This window comes from Oxyura jamaicensis, chromosome 22, assembly GCF_011077185.1.
Source record: "Oxyura jamaicensis isolate SHBP4307 breed ruddy duck chromosome 22, BPBGC_Ojam_1.0, whole genome shotgun sequence".
Taxonomy (NCBI): Eukaryota; Metazoa; Chordata; class Aves; order Anseriformes; family Anatidae; genus Oxyura; species Oxyura jamaicensis.
Window position 1 is genome coordinate 949265 of NC_048914.1, and position 13775 is coordinate 963039.

The 13775-nt window shown below is 65.0% G+C and overlaps 1 protein-coding gene across 4 annotated transcripts in view; it reads left to right on the plus strand.

Annotated features, from left to right (window-relative positions):
- OGDH (oxoglutarate dehydrogenase) overlaps positions 1 to 13249 on the plus strand; it is a 32707-nt gene extending 19458 nt beyond the window's left edge. For all 4 annotated transcript variants that reach the window (XM_035345072.1, XM_035345074.1, XM_035345071.1 and 1 more), the window contains 19 exons: positions 856 to 971; positions 2226 to 2380; positions 3088 to 3234; positions 3879 to 3969; positions 4932 to 5111; positions 6232 to 6360; positions 6707 to 6886; positions 7265 to 7417; positions 8307 to 8409; positions 8622 to 8750; positions 9089 to 9239; positions 9518 to 9645; positions 9742 to 9920; positions 10094 to 10165; positions 10638 to 10760; positions 11544 to 11616; positions 12458 to 12621; positions 12784 to 12938; positions 13024 to 13249. In XM_035345072.1, the coding sequence (XP_035200963.1) occupies positions 856 to 971; positions 2226 to 2380; positions 3088 to 3234; positions 3879 to 3969; positions 4932 to 5111; positions 6232 to 6360; positions 6707 to 6886; positions 7265 to 7417; positions 8307 to 8409; positions 8622 to 8750; positions 9089 to 9239; positions 9518 to 9645; positions 9742 to 9920; positions 10094 to 10165; positions 10638 to 10760; positions 11544 to 11616; positions 12458 to 12621; positions 12784 to 12938; positions 13024 to 13144 (2549 nt within the window). In that variant the 3' untranslated portion in view covers positions 13145 to 13249. The remainder of the gene's footprint in view (positions 1 to 855; positions 972 to 2225; positions 2381 to 3087; positions 3235 to 3878; positions 3970 to 4931; positions 5112 to 6231; positions 6361 to 6706; positions 6887 to 7264; positions 7418 to 8306; positions 8410 to 8621; positions 8751 to 9088; positions 9240 to 9517; positions 9646 to 9741; positions 9921 to 10093; positions 10166 to 10637; positions 10761 to 11543; positions 11617 to 12457; positions 12622 to 12783; positions 12939 to 13023) is intronic.
- Positions 13250 to 13775: the final 526 nt, after the last annotated feature.

Genomic DNA, 13775 nt, shown 5'->3' on the forward strand with positions numbered 1-13775 from the left:
AAAGGAGAAGGTTCAGAGAGCACAGCCGTTCCCCTAAAAGAGAGCAGCGGGAGATGGGCGAGCCTCTGCTCGGGTGCCAGCATCACGAAGGAGACGGGCTGTGGTGGCACCGAAACCGCCCCGCGGCCACGTTGGTGCCGAAGGCGAGCGGTGCTCAGCCCGCGCTCTGCATCCCCGCGAGGCTGCGGCACCCACCCGGCCGTGCCCGGCCCTGACCACCCCAAATTGAAGCGAGCAGCGCCCGCCGTGCCGGCCGGCAGCGCTCCCGGGTGAGCTATTCAGGAGAGTCCGTCGCAGAGCCCCCGCGCTGACGCCGTTTTCTTTCTCTTGCTTCTCTTCCTCCTCTTTCTCTCCCCGTTTGGGTCTCTTCTCCTCCTTCTCTCCCTGTTTGGGTCTCTTCTAACCGTTCCGTTCTGTTTCCACTCACCATTTTTAATTCCGAACGTCTGGTGAAATCCCCGTTTTTGCTCGATGACTCCTGTCACTTCCCATTTCTTTTCTCTCTGCTCTCTTTGTAATTCATGGTGTATTTTGCGTTCTTGGGGCTACAAACTTCCTGATTCTGACCCTGGATTTTAATTACCGATTCACATGCACATATATTGCTTTGTGTTTTGTTCCCTGCATTACCTTCCGTAATAACCTTGTGCTCAATGTCTTTTGTTTAATTACTGCTTGGTTTTTATCCATATAAACCTCCTTCATGCTTATTTTTGGTTTTGTGCTGCTTTTTGTCCCCTCCCCACCTCTCCCGAACACACCTGGTTGCTGTGTGGCTGTGTCCAACGCCCCCCCGTCCCCCCCCTTTCCTTTTCTCTCTTGCTTTCGCTTGTCCCACCCTTGAAAATCCTGCAGGCTTTTACGGGCTGGATGAATCTGACCTCGACAAGGTCTTCCACTTGCCCACGACCACTTTCATCGGAGGAAACGAGTCGGCTCTTCCGCTCCGGGAAATCATCCGCCGCCTGGAGGTAAGGAGCCGGGCAGGACCTGGTGGAGGCCTCCGTGGGGCTCGGCACAGCAATTGCTTTCTGAAAGTCATTTTTTGACAGTGTCACCCTGGGGAGAGGCTCCTCTGCCTCCTCCCGCCGCTGTTCCTGGTTAGCACGTAGCGCGCCGCGCTGCGGAGCCCTCTCTGAGCCATCCGCATCCTGCTTGTGGCTGCGCGTGCCAGTGCTATTCCCCTGGTACCGCCTCGAGCGCTGCTGCAGCATCCCCGTCTGCAGGCTCTGCAGTCCCGCTCCTCTCCTGGCCGCCTGTTTGAGCACGCGCCGTTGGAGCTTCTTAGGCTCCGTGCTCGCCCTGCTCGTGGCGGCAGCCCCACGGTAGCCCGGCCGTCTGTGGTCGCCCACGGCTTCATCCTGCGCTGGGGCAGCGCGCTTGGGCTGCCTCAGGCTGAGCAAGCCCCTGACAGCTTCATGCTGCCTGCACTTTGAAGCCCGTCTGGCGCAGCTGGATTTGTTTTCGGCTGCTCCAGCGTAACGCAGCAAACGGCGCTGGGGGCTCCAGCCACAGCCCCGCCGATGGGGAGCTCTGAGCAGGGGCTGCAGCTTGCAGCTCCGGCAGCGGGCACCGGTCCTGTGCCGAGCGCTGTGATGTGCTCTGCCTAGTCTGAGAGCGAGGATGGCTCCCGGTCAGGCTGGAGGCTCTGCAGAGGCAGGTTGACCTTGGAGAAGCAGAGCTGTGTAAACATCTTAGATAAGCTGCAAGGAGAGCGGGCTCCTTAATTCTGGGAGGTTGTTTCTCAGATTCTTGCCCTGCCATAGCGAGTGGGGTCTGAAAAGGCTCCGAGTCCCTGGGTGTGGCGCTCTCCCTAACCTGTCAGCCTGCCCTTCCCCAGGGGAGTCCCCAGACTCTCACAGACAGGCAGAGAAGGACCCCAGGGTCTGGTGCTGGGTCCCTCGGGGTGAGCAAACAGGTCAGACTTGTACAGCTTTGACTGCCCCGCTCGCGGGGATGTTCCACGCCGCATCCCGTGGCAGAACCACTGAGGATGGGGAAGGCAGCCCCAGGCTGCAGGTGCTGGGTCCGGTCGCTGCCGCCTGCTTTGGGCAGCGCTGGTGGTGCAGGACGGCTTTGTCTTGCTGAGGGGCCGAAGGGGGGGGATGACGGAGCGCCGAGCTGCGCGGGTCGCTAAGATCCCGCACGTGCTGACTTGGAGCGGGGTGGGGACGTGTCGGAGCCCCTGCGGGCATTTCAGTGGCCTTCCTCTCCTCGCGGGGCAGATGGCGTACTGCCAGCACATCGGCGTGGAGTTCATGTTCATCAACGACCTGGAGCAGTGCCAGTGGATACGGCAGAAGTTTGAGACCCCGGGGATCATGCAGTTCACCAACGAAGAGAAGCGCACGCTGCTGGCCAGGCTGGTCCGCTCCACCAGGTACCGCGCCTCGTGCTGTGACACCCCAAACCCACGCCCCCCGGCTCGAGGGGGCTCGGATTCCCAGATTCCCGGTCGGCCTGCCTGGTTTCACAGGCGGCACTCGTGGCGAGGACACCTGGCCGCCCGCCGAGGCACGCTGCAGGCGAGCCGTGCCTGCTGGCTGCCCTCCGGGAGCACGCCGAGCCGTGCCGGCTGCAGCCTCCCCAGGCAGGGTCGGCACCTTCCCGCTTTGTTCCCCGGCTGCACGGGGGTTGTCAGGGGGTTGTTTGCTCCCAGCCGCCGGGCAGCTGCCGTAACCCGACGGCCACCGCCTGAGTCACCTCTCCTTGACGTCATTTGTCACGGTCCCGCCGGGCCGGGTTAGCAAAGACGCTCAGCGGGGTGCCGCAGGCGAGCTGGGCTGGCAGGGCTCGCTCAGGTGCTGCTGGCACGGAGCCGAAAGTGCGGACGATGCTGGCAGGAGAGGTCCAAAAATAAGATGCCGTGCAGCAGGCTTAAGCGCAGCGCTGAGTCGGTGTTTGTGTAGGGTGGGGGAGCTCTGCGGGGGGACCTGGGGTGAGCAGGACCTGGGGTGAGCTGTCAGGCTGCTGCGCGGTGCCTGCTCAAGCATCGCCTCGTGCTGCGGCTCCCGTAAGGTCCCCCCTCTCGGGTCCTGCCGTCGGTGGGAGGCCTGGGAGTGATGGCTCTCTCACCTCGCCTTCCAGGTTTGAGGAGTTCCTCCATCGGAAATGGTCCTCGGAGAAGCGTTTCGGTCTGGAGGGCTGTGAAGTGCTGATCCCAGCCCTAAAGACCATTATCGATAAGTCGAGTGAGAAGGGAGTGGATTACGTTATCATGGGGATGCCCCACAGGTAACCTGTCCTGTGCGCCGCCGTGCTTTGGGGACGGGGATGGGATGGGGATGGGGTTGGGATGGGATGGGGATGGGGACGGGGATGGGAATGGGGATGGGATGGGAATGGGGATGCTCCCGGGGTTCAGTGCTGCAGGACCAGGCTGGCTCTGGGCTGAGCCATCAGCCAACTGCTTGGCTCAAGGTCTCAGGCCTCAACAGCTCGCCACTGATCCCAGTGTCACTGGCTTCAGCTTATTTTTAATTCTTCTGGGGAGTGATGAGAGGCGCAGTGCCTTGAGCAGCAGAGAACTTGCCTTAAATCACGAGAAATGTGCTCAGCACAAGGCACGGGGCTGTCCCGGGTGCTGCGCTGCAGAGGCTGGGAGCAGCGCTGCAGAACCTGCCACGGCTGCTCCGGGGCTTTGGCAGAAGGGGCTCGGTGTGAGCAGTTTGAATCCAAGAGCAGGATTCGGCCTCGCTGTTCTGGGACAGCTCTTAGGATGCGGGGGGGCGGGGGGGTTGAAAATGCAGAGCCCTGTCCCCTGGCTGCCCCCTGCAGCCATCGCGAGCAGCTCGGTGTGACGGGGACAGTACGGGGCTGTGCTCGCGCCGTGCTCCTCGGCTGTCTGCTGGATGCTGACGGCGGCGTTGCTTTCGCAGAGGGCGTCTGAATGTTCTCGCCAATGTGATCAGGAAGGAGCTGGAGCAGATCTTCTGTCAGTTCGACTCCAAGCTGGAGGCTGCTGACGAGGTGAGTCTCCTCCTCTGCGCCGTTTCCGTGGCAATTTGTAGTCTGTCCCCGTTCAGCCCCTGGAGGCCGTGGCAGCGCAGCGTGAGCTGGATCACACGCGGCTGGCAGCTCGCTCGGTGGTGCAGAGATTTCTCCAGCGTGCCCCAGGGCACCGCACGCTCCTGCGACCGAACCCTCGGTGCGTGACCGTCGGTGCCCGTCCCGGCCTCTGCGGCAGAGTCTGCTCCGTCTCCAGCGGAGGCCGGGCTGGTGGCAGCCTCGGCTGGGCGTAAAACAGCTTTGGGTAAATGAGAAGGTGCACGGAGGGCGAGCAGCAGCAGCACGGTGTGCCTGCCCCGGCTGCTGCAGTCACCCCGTCTGGCCCGGCCGCAGGGGGCTGCACCAGCGGGGCCGGAGGCAGGGGTCGGCTCGGGGCCGTGCTGCAACCCCCTGGGACCTGTGCGGGACCCATGGCCTCTCCAGAGGCCCTGAGGCTCCCTCCCCGGTGCTGTCGCTGTGTCACATTTGTGCCCCAAAGCCACGTTCAGCCGGGATGGTTTGGCATTTGGAAAGCTTTACCCTGCCCTGCCCTTCAGGTGGGCTTCCAGGGTGCTTCGTGTGCTCCTCCCGGAGAGGAAGCAAGTGGCAGCCTCTCCCCCAGAGTTCTTGCCCGGTGCCTTCCCCAAACCCACCTCGCTTCTTCCCTGGTACCTGGGGACTGCCCAAAACCGGGCTCGATGCCCGCTGGTGTTTGCGTGTATCTTGGTGCCTACAGCAGGCTGCTGCCGTGGCGGGTGCCAGGCCAGCTCCTGGATCCTGCTGCCTTCTGCCAGTGCCTTGAGCTCCCAACCGCGGGCTGGGCAGCAGACGCGGTTTCTGGCAGCAAGGAGCCCTCTTTTTGCAGCCCCCAGGGTCAGCGCCACCCTGCCCCGTCCACGAGCAGCCCCCGTTGCGTGGCGGTGACTCTCCTTTCCCTCCCCCAGGGCTCCGGTGACGTGAAGTACCACCTGGGGATGTACCACCGGAGGATCAACCGCGTCACCGACAGGAACATCACCCTTTCCCTCGTGGCAAACCCCTCTCACTTGGAGGCAGCCGACCCCGTTGTTCAAGGCAAGACTAAAGCGGAGCAGTTTTACTGCGGGGACACGGAAGGGAAGAAGGTAAATGGTGCCGAGCCCGCTCCCTCGCTGTGATTTAGCACAGACCAGGTGGGGTTGGTGGGGATCCGGTGGATCTGCACGCAGAGCAAAGCCAGGCGAAGAAGCCCAGCTGATGTTTGTTTGCCTGGACGCCCCTTCCCCTGCTGCACCCCCATCTTTCCTCTTCTCTTTGGTGATAACTTCAGCAGGGGGTTGACCTCCCCGGGCTCCCAGCGCTGCCTCCCCTCTCTGGGTGGCGAGGCCGTGCTCCTGGGAGGAGCAGCAGCGCAGATCCGTGGCTGGGAGGCAGGGGCTGAGCGGTGCTCCCGCTCCCGAAGGCCCCCGAGCATCAGAGCCTGGAGCAGCTTCAGGCTGGAGGATCGAAATGGGACCGGTGCTCCTGGGTGGGCGAGCTGGGGCCGGGAGGGGACGGCCCCGGTGGGGACAGCGGTGTGACACGAGCCCAGATGTGAGGGCAGGCCAGCAGTGGGCTGCGGGGGGATTTATTTGGGAATGCTTCCACTGCCTGATTCATCGCAAACCTGCCTCTAACGCTCCAGAAGAAGTGGAAGGGTGAGATCAAAAGTACTTCCCTTCCTCCCACGCTGTGAGGGCAGGAATATAAATAGATGAGCTCTGTCCTCGTCTGACAGGCAGCGTCCTCAGCCAGCCCCCGGGTAAAATATCAAAATAAGAACTGGAGCCGCAGCGAGCTCCCTGCCCGGCCCGGCTCAGCGCAGGATCTCCTGCCGGAATGCCCTCTGTCCTGGGGAAAAGCGTGCACGAAAGGTGCATTTTTCTTGGCTTGTCCCAGAAAATGGCCTTGTTTAGGGGTGTTTGTGCCTGGGGACGGGACTCGCCTCCCAGCCAATGCCCCCCGGCCACCAGCACGTCACCAGCTGCCCCCTCGAGCTGCCGAGAGTGTGGCCCCTGCATGGGGCGTTGAGGTGGGACTGCTGATGGCCCCAGCCTCCTCCTGGCGTTGCACCAGCCACAGCTGACACCACTCCGATCCCCTGCGAAGGCCTCGGACACGCTCACGAGCTGCTCAGAAACCCTCCTGGGAAGCCCGAGGGTCGGGGAATGAGCCTCCTCCTGGCGGCCACCACTGCCCACACCTCAGCCCCCCGTCGCCCCGCAGGTGATGTCCATCCTCCTGCACGGAGACGCGGCCTTCGCCGGGCAGGGAATCGTGTACGAGACGTTCCACCTGAGCGACCTGCCCTCCTACACCACGCACGGCACCGTGCACGTCGTGGTGAACAACCAGGTAAGGAGCACATCCCCTGCTGCACGGCGGGCACGGCCCTCGCCCAGGGTTTTAATCCTGGCTTTGCTCCCTGGCCAGGCTGGGCTGCGGTGCCAGGGCAGCAGGAGGGGCCTGGGGCCGTGCTCCCCCGGTGCCAGCTGAGGACGGGGCCGGGGGAAGCCCCGGCTCAGCCGCAGCCGCTGAGCTTGGTCTGGCACCGCCCGCGTTCACCTGGCGCTGCCCGAGCTGATGAAACGCGCCTGGCCCGGGGCCCGGGGGCTTCCCTCGTGAGCAGCGATCTGCTCGAGGGAACGAGGCTTTCCAAATCCTCACCGCTCCGTCCCCTGCCCCCTCCGGCCCGCTGCAGATCGGGTTCACCACAGACCCCCGCATGGCCCGCTCCTCGCCGTACCCCACGGACGTGGCCCGCGTGGTGAACGCGCCCATCTTCCACGTCAACGCCGACGACCCGGAGGCCGTGGTGTACGTGTGTAACGTGGCAGCGGAGTGGCGGAGCACCTTCCATAAGGACGTGGTCGTGGATTTGGTAAGAAATGAGGAACACGGCGTGAGGCTCTACCGTAAAGCTGTCACCGCTGCGGAGTTCCTGGATGCCCACTAACTGCCGCTCGGGGTGTGGGTTCTGGAAGCTGGGGTTTCTCTTGGGGGCTTTTCCAGCCTTTTTGACCTGTTCACTTTGAGGGGAGGGAAAGAGAGGATGAAAGCAAGGTACTGAGGATGTAATAGCACCTGGAGAGGAAAAGCTGTCTCTGGCTGTGCGGGGCCTGCCCTCCTGTCCCCCTGCGTTAAGGAGGACAGAGCCAGTCCCTGCTGGACTCTTCCCCGCACGGAGGCGGGTGACCGGCTGCCTCTTGAGCCGCACGTTGCAGGCAGCTGCTTTCAAAGGCCCTTTCCCTCCCGGCAGGTGTGTTACAGGCGCAACGGGCACAATGAGATGGATGAGCCCATGTTCACGCAGCCCCTGATGTACAAACAGATCCGGAAGCAGAAGCCGGTGCTGCAGAAATACGCGGAGCTGTTAATTTCACAGGGGGTGGTAAATCAGCCGGAGTACGAGGTACTGTCACCGGGGGGCCCGGGCGGAGAACCGCGGGCGGCACCTCCCCAGGGCTGGGCAGCGCCGCGGGCTGAAGGATGGGGGGCAGGAGGAGCTGGCAGCACGCAGCCCCTGCGTGAGGGTGTTTCTGTCTTTGCAGCGGAAAGGTTTCTTGGTCCGGGGGGACACGGAGAGGGCTGGGGTGTCCCAACACCACGCGGGGACCTGCTGCAGTGCCTGGCTAGCTCGGGAGGCAGGGGATGGTCGGGTGTCCGAGCAGACCCCTAGACCTGCCCCAGCTGCTGTGCTGTCCTGTGCAGCCCCTCGAAGCCCCTTTTTTGGTTCAGACCTGGGGGTGCCAGACCTTCAGGGCCCATTTCTGCTCGCGCTCATCACCTAAAGGTGGCAGAGCTGTGCTATGCTTGGGCGAGCGCCCGCAGCAGCTGGGTCGGGAGCAGAGGCTTGTCCTTGAACTGTGCCAGCCCCGAGCGGCGCAGGAACATCTCGTTCACCGATTGCCCCTTGGTCACTGCAGCACAGCCCGTGCGGTGCCGGGTGGCGGCGGCGGGACCTGCGGGAGCGCTGTGCCTCATGCGCTCTGCAGCAGGCTCCCTGCACGGCTCCGCCTGGCCCCAGGGACTCTCAGCCCTGCTTTGCAGCACCGCGAGCTGAATGCGAGCTGTCGGTTCAGCAGAGACCTTCCCGGGGGTGTGGGGCTCTCCTGCAGTGGTTCCGTGCTCCGAGGCTGAGCTGCAGGGCCTGGGGGTCCATCGGTTGTGGGGGATTTATTGTGCCCTGCTGCAGGGACCAGCTGTGCCCCCCAGGACCCTTGCAAGCTTGTGCTGAGGTCCCCCGGCTCAGCACCCTTGTTCAGAACCTCCTCCTTAACGCTTGTCATTCTGCCTCTCAGGAGGAAATTGCCAAGTATGATAAGATATGCGAGGAGGCCCATGCAAGATCCAAGGATGAGAAGATATTGCACATCAAGCACTGGCTGGACTCACCCTGGCCTGGTAAGTCGCTAGCAACTTTTTGGAGGTCCCTGGCAAGTGGCCTGGCTCCTCTAAAGCCAGCTGGGGCTCCTGGTGCCGTGACAGCTGTGTGTTAGTAAACGTGCCCTGGTGGGGCGATGGGAGCGGGCTCTGCTGCCGGCATCCTCGCTGTGGTGCTCTGCGTGGAGCCGGGCACGGCCCCGCAGCGCTGTGGATCGCTCCCCCTGCCGTAGGTTTCTTCACTCTGGACGGCCAGCCCCGCAGCATGACCTGCCCTTCCACCGGCCTCAACGAGGAGGACTTGACGCACATCGGCCAAGTGGCCAGCTCCGTGCCGGTGGAGGATTTCACTATCCACGGAGGTAGGGGCGTGCTGCAGCTGTGCCAGGCTGTGCGCTTCCCGAGGAGATGTGGGTGAGGGCTGGAACAACGCCTGGAAGGAGCGGGGCTGTTACGGCACTCAGACACGCTTATTTGCCGCACCGCGAATCAGTTCACAAGGGAGCTGTGGTTAAGGGACCGAGGAGCAGCTCCTCCTCGGAGCTGATCCTTCCCTGCAGTCCTGCTTCCTCGTCCCTGTGCCTCCCTCCAGCACAGGCACATCCTCTACCCGAGCCATTGGCAGTTTCCCAGTCCACGGGCGGGCTGTGGGACAGGCGCCTTGTCACCGAGCTCCCTCCTGCATCTTCTGTCCCGGCAGGTTTGAGCCGTATTCTGAAAACCCGCGGGGAGATGGTGAAGAACAGGACCGTGGACTGGGCCCTGGCAGAGTACATGGCGTTCGGCTCCCTCCTCAAAGAGGGCATCCACATCCGCCTGAGCGGCCAGGACGTCGAGAGGGGGACGTTCAGGTAAAGCAGTGCGCTGGCTCCGCTCAGCCTTGTTAAGGGCAGTCACAGCCTTCTGGGAGGGATCCAAAGTGACGCACTCGTTGTCCTGGTTTTTTGTTTTTCTTTTTGTGTTTTTTTTTTTGCCATTCTGGGCCCTCGTTGGCAAAAGGAGTCCAGGAGCGCATCGAGCAGCTGGTGCCACGAGCTGGGAAAAGGAAATTGCCTGGGGCAGAGCCCCACTGAGGCAGCAGCTTGTGTTTGACGGGGTGATGATGGAGATGTGCTTTCCTCTCTTCCAGCCATCGCCACCACGTCCTGCACGACCAGAACGTGGACAAGAGGACGTGTATCCCCATGAACCACCTGTGGCCTAACCAGGCTCCCTACACCGTGTGCAACAGCTCCCTGTCCGAGTACGGCGTCCTCGGTGAGCGGGGGGCTCTGCACCCACCCCGGAGTGAGATGGCGCCGGGGGCTCTGGGAAGACGACTTCCTCCTCCTCCTCCTCCTCTTCCTCCCGCAGGCTTTGAGCTGGGCTTTGCCATGGCCAGCCCCAACGCCCTGGTGCTTTGGGAGGCCCAGTTCGGGGACTTCCACAACACTGCCCAGTGCATTATCGACCAGTTCATCTGTCCCGGGCAGGCCAAGTGGGTGAGGCAGAACGGCATCGTCCTGCTGCTCCCCCACGGCATGGAGGGCATGGTGAGGACCTGGGCACCCCGAGGTGCTGGGCGCGAGGCAGAGCAGAGGGCGAGGGCGCTGCGTGCTCTGCGGCACCCGGCGCGGCTGCCTGCCCTCTGCAGTGGCCGGGGCCAGGCAGCGGGGACCCAGCTACTTGCTCCGTGCCTCCACTCCCTGCTTGCGTTCACCTGCAGGGTCCCGAGCACTCGTCCGCCCGCCCGGAGCGATTCTTGCAGATGTGCAACGACGATCCTGACGTCTTCCCTGTGAGTGGCGGCCATGCCGAGCTCAGCCCGGCCCTCCTGTTCATCCCCCCTGGGGCTCTCACTGTGCCCTGGATCTGCCTTAACACTCGTGGGAGGGAGCAGCCCCCGGGGGGGCTCCGGGAGGCGTTTTGGTCGGGGCTCCCTGCGCTGCAGCTGGCTGCGCTCGGCAGAGGGGCTGCACCCGGTGCCAAGGCTTGCAGCCACGCTGCTTCTGTGCCTGCTGCGTCCCCAGAAGTGCTGTGACACGTTGGGGAGGGAGTTCCTGGCTGCCCCAGGGCACAAAGATGCAGCCTGTCCAGGTGCTGCGGTCTCTGGGGGGGGAGTGTGAGCTGGGGGGGGAGTGGGACAGGGTACAAGGGGGCGAGAGGAGAGGCAGGGGCTGCGTGCCGCCGGCCTTCCAGCTGGCCGGAGCGCTGGGGCTAAGAGGCACTCCTGTTTCTGGAAACCCTCTGAACTGTGCTTGTCGAGGCAGAAACTGGACGACTTTGACGTGCGCCAGCTGTACGACTGCAACTGGATCGTCGTGAACTGCTCCACTCCAGCCAACTTCTTCCACGTCCTCCGGCGCCAGATCCTCCTGCCCTTCCGCAAGCCGGTCAGTACCAGCAGGCCTGCGCCCAGCCGAGCCCGCCCGCGCTCTCTGCCTCGCTTCACCCGGCTGGAAGCCAGGGCAGGGCGGCCCCGGGTCCGTGCCGAGCCTGGGGACGGGGCTCGGGGCAGCAAACGTGGGCAGAGCAGGGCTAGCAGCGAGGCAGAGCCGGGAGCACAACGCGGGAAGCGCTGGGAGCTGCTGGCGGGGCTGCTCCCCGCAGAAAGGGGCGAGCTCCCCCTTTAAAATCCCCGCTGTCCTTGGGAGGACGGAGCAGCCCCTCTGCTCTAGTGCCCTGCGTGTCACCGCGTACCCACGGCCAGGCGAGCAGGCAGCTTGTGTGCGGGCCAGCAAGGAGCAAGGACCTCGTGGTGCTGGGGTTGCCCCGGTACAGGACGTGCTGCAAGCCGGTCCCCGCAGGCTGGGGCGGCCGCGAGGCTTTCCAGCACTTGTTGGGCAGGGCAGAGACGTCAGGGCCGGGGGCACTGACAAATAATCCAGTCCAGCCTTCACCTCCCGGCACTGCGGCTGCGGCCGCGCGGGGGAGGCAGGTCCCTGGCAGCGCTGCAGCCTCTTCCCAGGGGAAATCCAAGCTGGGAAAGCAGGTGGGGGTGGCAGCACCGAACCTCCTGCAGCGCGGCAGCGAGCGAGGAGCAAATCTCTGCTGGCAGCTCCCGGTCAGAGGCAGGGGAAGGCGGGCAGGACGGGCAGGCTCTGCTGTTTGTTGGCAGGGGAGGCGGTTCTGGCGCAGCTGACTGCCTCGCTCTGCCTCTTCTCCTTCCCCTGCAGCTGATAATCTTCACTCCAAAGTCGCTGCTGCGCCACCCCGAAGCTCGCTCCAGCTTCGATGACATGCTGCCAGGTACGAGGAGCTGTTTGTCTGCCCGCACGCCGCGCTGCGGGATGAAGGGTGAAGGGCAGGCGCTGGCTTGGTGTAAAGTCCTCCTGGCAGCAGCCTCCGCCCGCGGCTCCCGGCCAGCTTTCCTGGCTGAGGCCGAGCAGGGCTCATGCCAGCAGAGGCTGGGGTCCGCCGTGCCCGGAGGAAGCCCCGCTCCTCGCTGCGCAGAGCAGGGGCAGCGCTCACCCGAGCTGAGCTGAGGGTGTGCCGGGCTGCGGCCGTGCTCTGAGCTAATTGGAGCCTCCCGTCATTAACGCCGTCATTAACGCTGTGTCTGGCGCCCCGGGGCGAGCTGCTGGCTCCGCCGGTTCCTCGCATGCGGCTGCAGCAGCTCGGGAGGGTTTCCAGCACCTGCCGAGCCCGTCGGAGCAGCGGGGTGCTCCGTGCGGCAAGGAAGACCCCCGGCTCGGCTTCCCGAGCCACCACCTCCATCCGGCTTAATTCCTGCCCTCAAATCCCTGGGGACGTGGTGAAATAGGGCTGGGGGTGGGATACAGCCGGCTCTCGCCGCCTTCCTGCAGGCGTGAGCCGTGCTGGGTCCTGTGCCGAGGCCCTGCCCTGCAGACTCACGTTGACCCCAAGCCTCCGCAGCCTCCCCAGCCACACTCCCGCGGCACCCTGGAGATAAGCGGCCGCCGGGCGGCTCCTCCCCGCGTTCCTGCCTCGATCTCCCTTCTCCTTTCTGGCTGAGCCACCTGGATTCGTGGATGTCCCGGGGCCTCCCTTAACCAGCTGCGCCCTGCCGGTGCCGGGGTCTTGCCCCCCCCACGGCGTGGCCGCGCCGCTGACGGTTGTGTCCTCGCAGGAACCCACTTCCTCCGCGTCATCCCCGACAGCGGCCCCGCAGCCCAGAACCCCGGGAACGTCAAGCGGGTGCTGTTCTGCACCGGTAAGGTGTACTACGACCTGACGCGGGAGCGCAAGGCCCGGCAGATGGAGGCCGACGTGGCCATCACCAGGGTGGAGCAGGTGAGCCCCCCGGGGCCGCGGCCGCGCTCTGCCCAAGGAGCGAGGTCCGGAGGCCTCTGGGCTGTGGCATGAGCAGCAGCAGGAGCTGGGAGGCCGGGGCTTGGCTGTGCCGGCGGTCCCGGCTGCGGCCCCCTCCTCATCTCTCCCCCTGCCCCTCCACAGCTGTCCCCGTTCCCCTTCGACCTCCTGCAGAAGGAGGCACAGAAGTACCCTGACGCCGAGCTGGTGTGGTGCCAGGAGGAGCACAAGAACCAGGGCTACTACGACTACGTCAAGCCCCGGCTGCGCACCACCATCAACCGCGCCAAGCCCGTGTGGTAAGGAGCGGGGCCGGGGCCGTGCCGGGGGGCCGTGCTGGGGGGCTGCCCGCCTGCCCTGACCCCGCTGCCGCCGCCTCCGCAGGTACGCGGGGAGGGAGCCGGCCGCTGCCCCCGCCACGGGCAACAAGAAGACGCACCTGACGGAGCTGCAGCGCCTGCTGGACACAGCCTTCAACCTGGACGCCTTCAAGGACCTGGCCTGAGCCCCCGGGCGGCCGCAGCAGCATGCTCCTGGCGCCGTCTGTCCGTCTGTCTGTCTCTCGCTCGCCTCCCGTCTCCGTCCTTAACTACAGACCTTGGAAACTAAACGCCCGGCGCCTCCGCTCCTTGTCCGTCTGCCGCGCCGGGGGGAGAGGGGCTGCAACCCCTCCACGGCCCTGGGGGGTGCCAGGGGGGGATCTGGGGGCTCCGTCCTCGCGAAGCCCCCCCGGGGCTGGGGGCCGGGTTCAGGCTGTGGGGTGCGCGGCTCAACAGCGGCTCCCTCCCTGTCCCAGTTCCTCCCAGTCCCTCCCAGTGCGGGCTGCCCGGAGAGCTGGGGGAGGGCCCCGCACACGCCGGGGCTGCCCCCCGGAATAAACGCCGAGCTCCTGGGGCCGACCCCACTCGTGTCCCCACGGGGTGCGGCGTGTCCCTCGCCCAGCTGCATGCCAGCAGCTGCCAACGGCCACCAGTGGCCTCCAACCACCACCGGTGGCCTCTGTCCTCCACCAGCGGGCCCTCGCCCCCTGTGCTGGGGCCATGCTCCCCCCACGCGTGTCACGTCCCCACCCCCACGCGTGTCACGTCCCCACACCCAAACGTGTGTCACGTCCCTCCGCCCCCCCAACCCGCTGT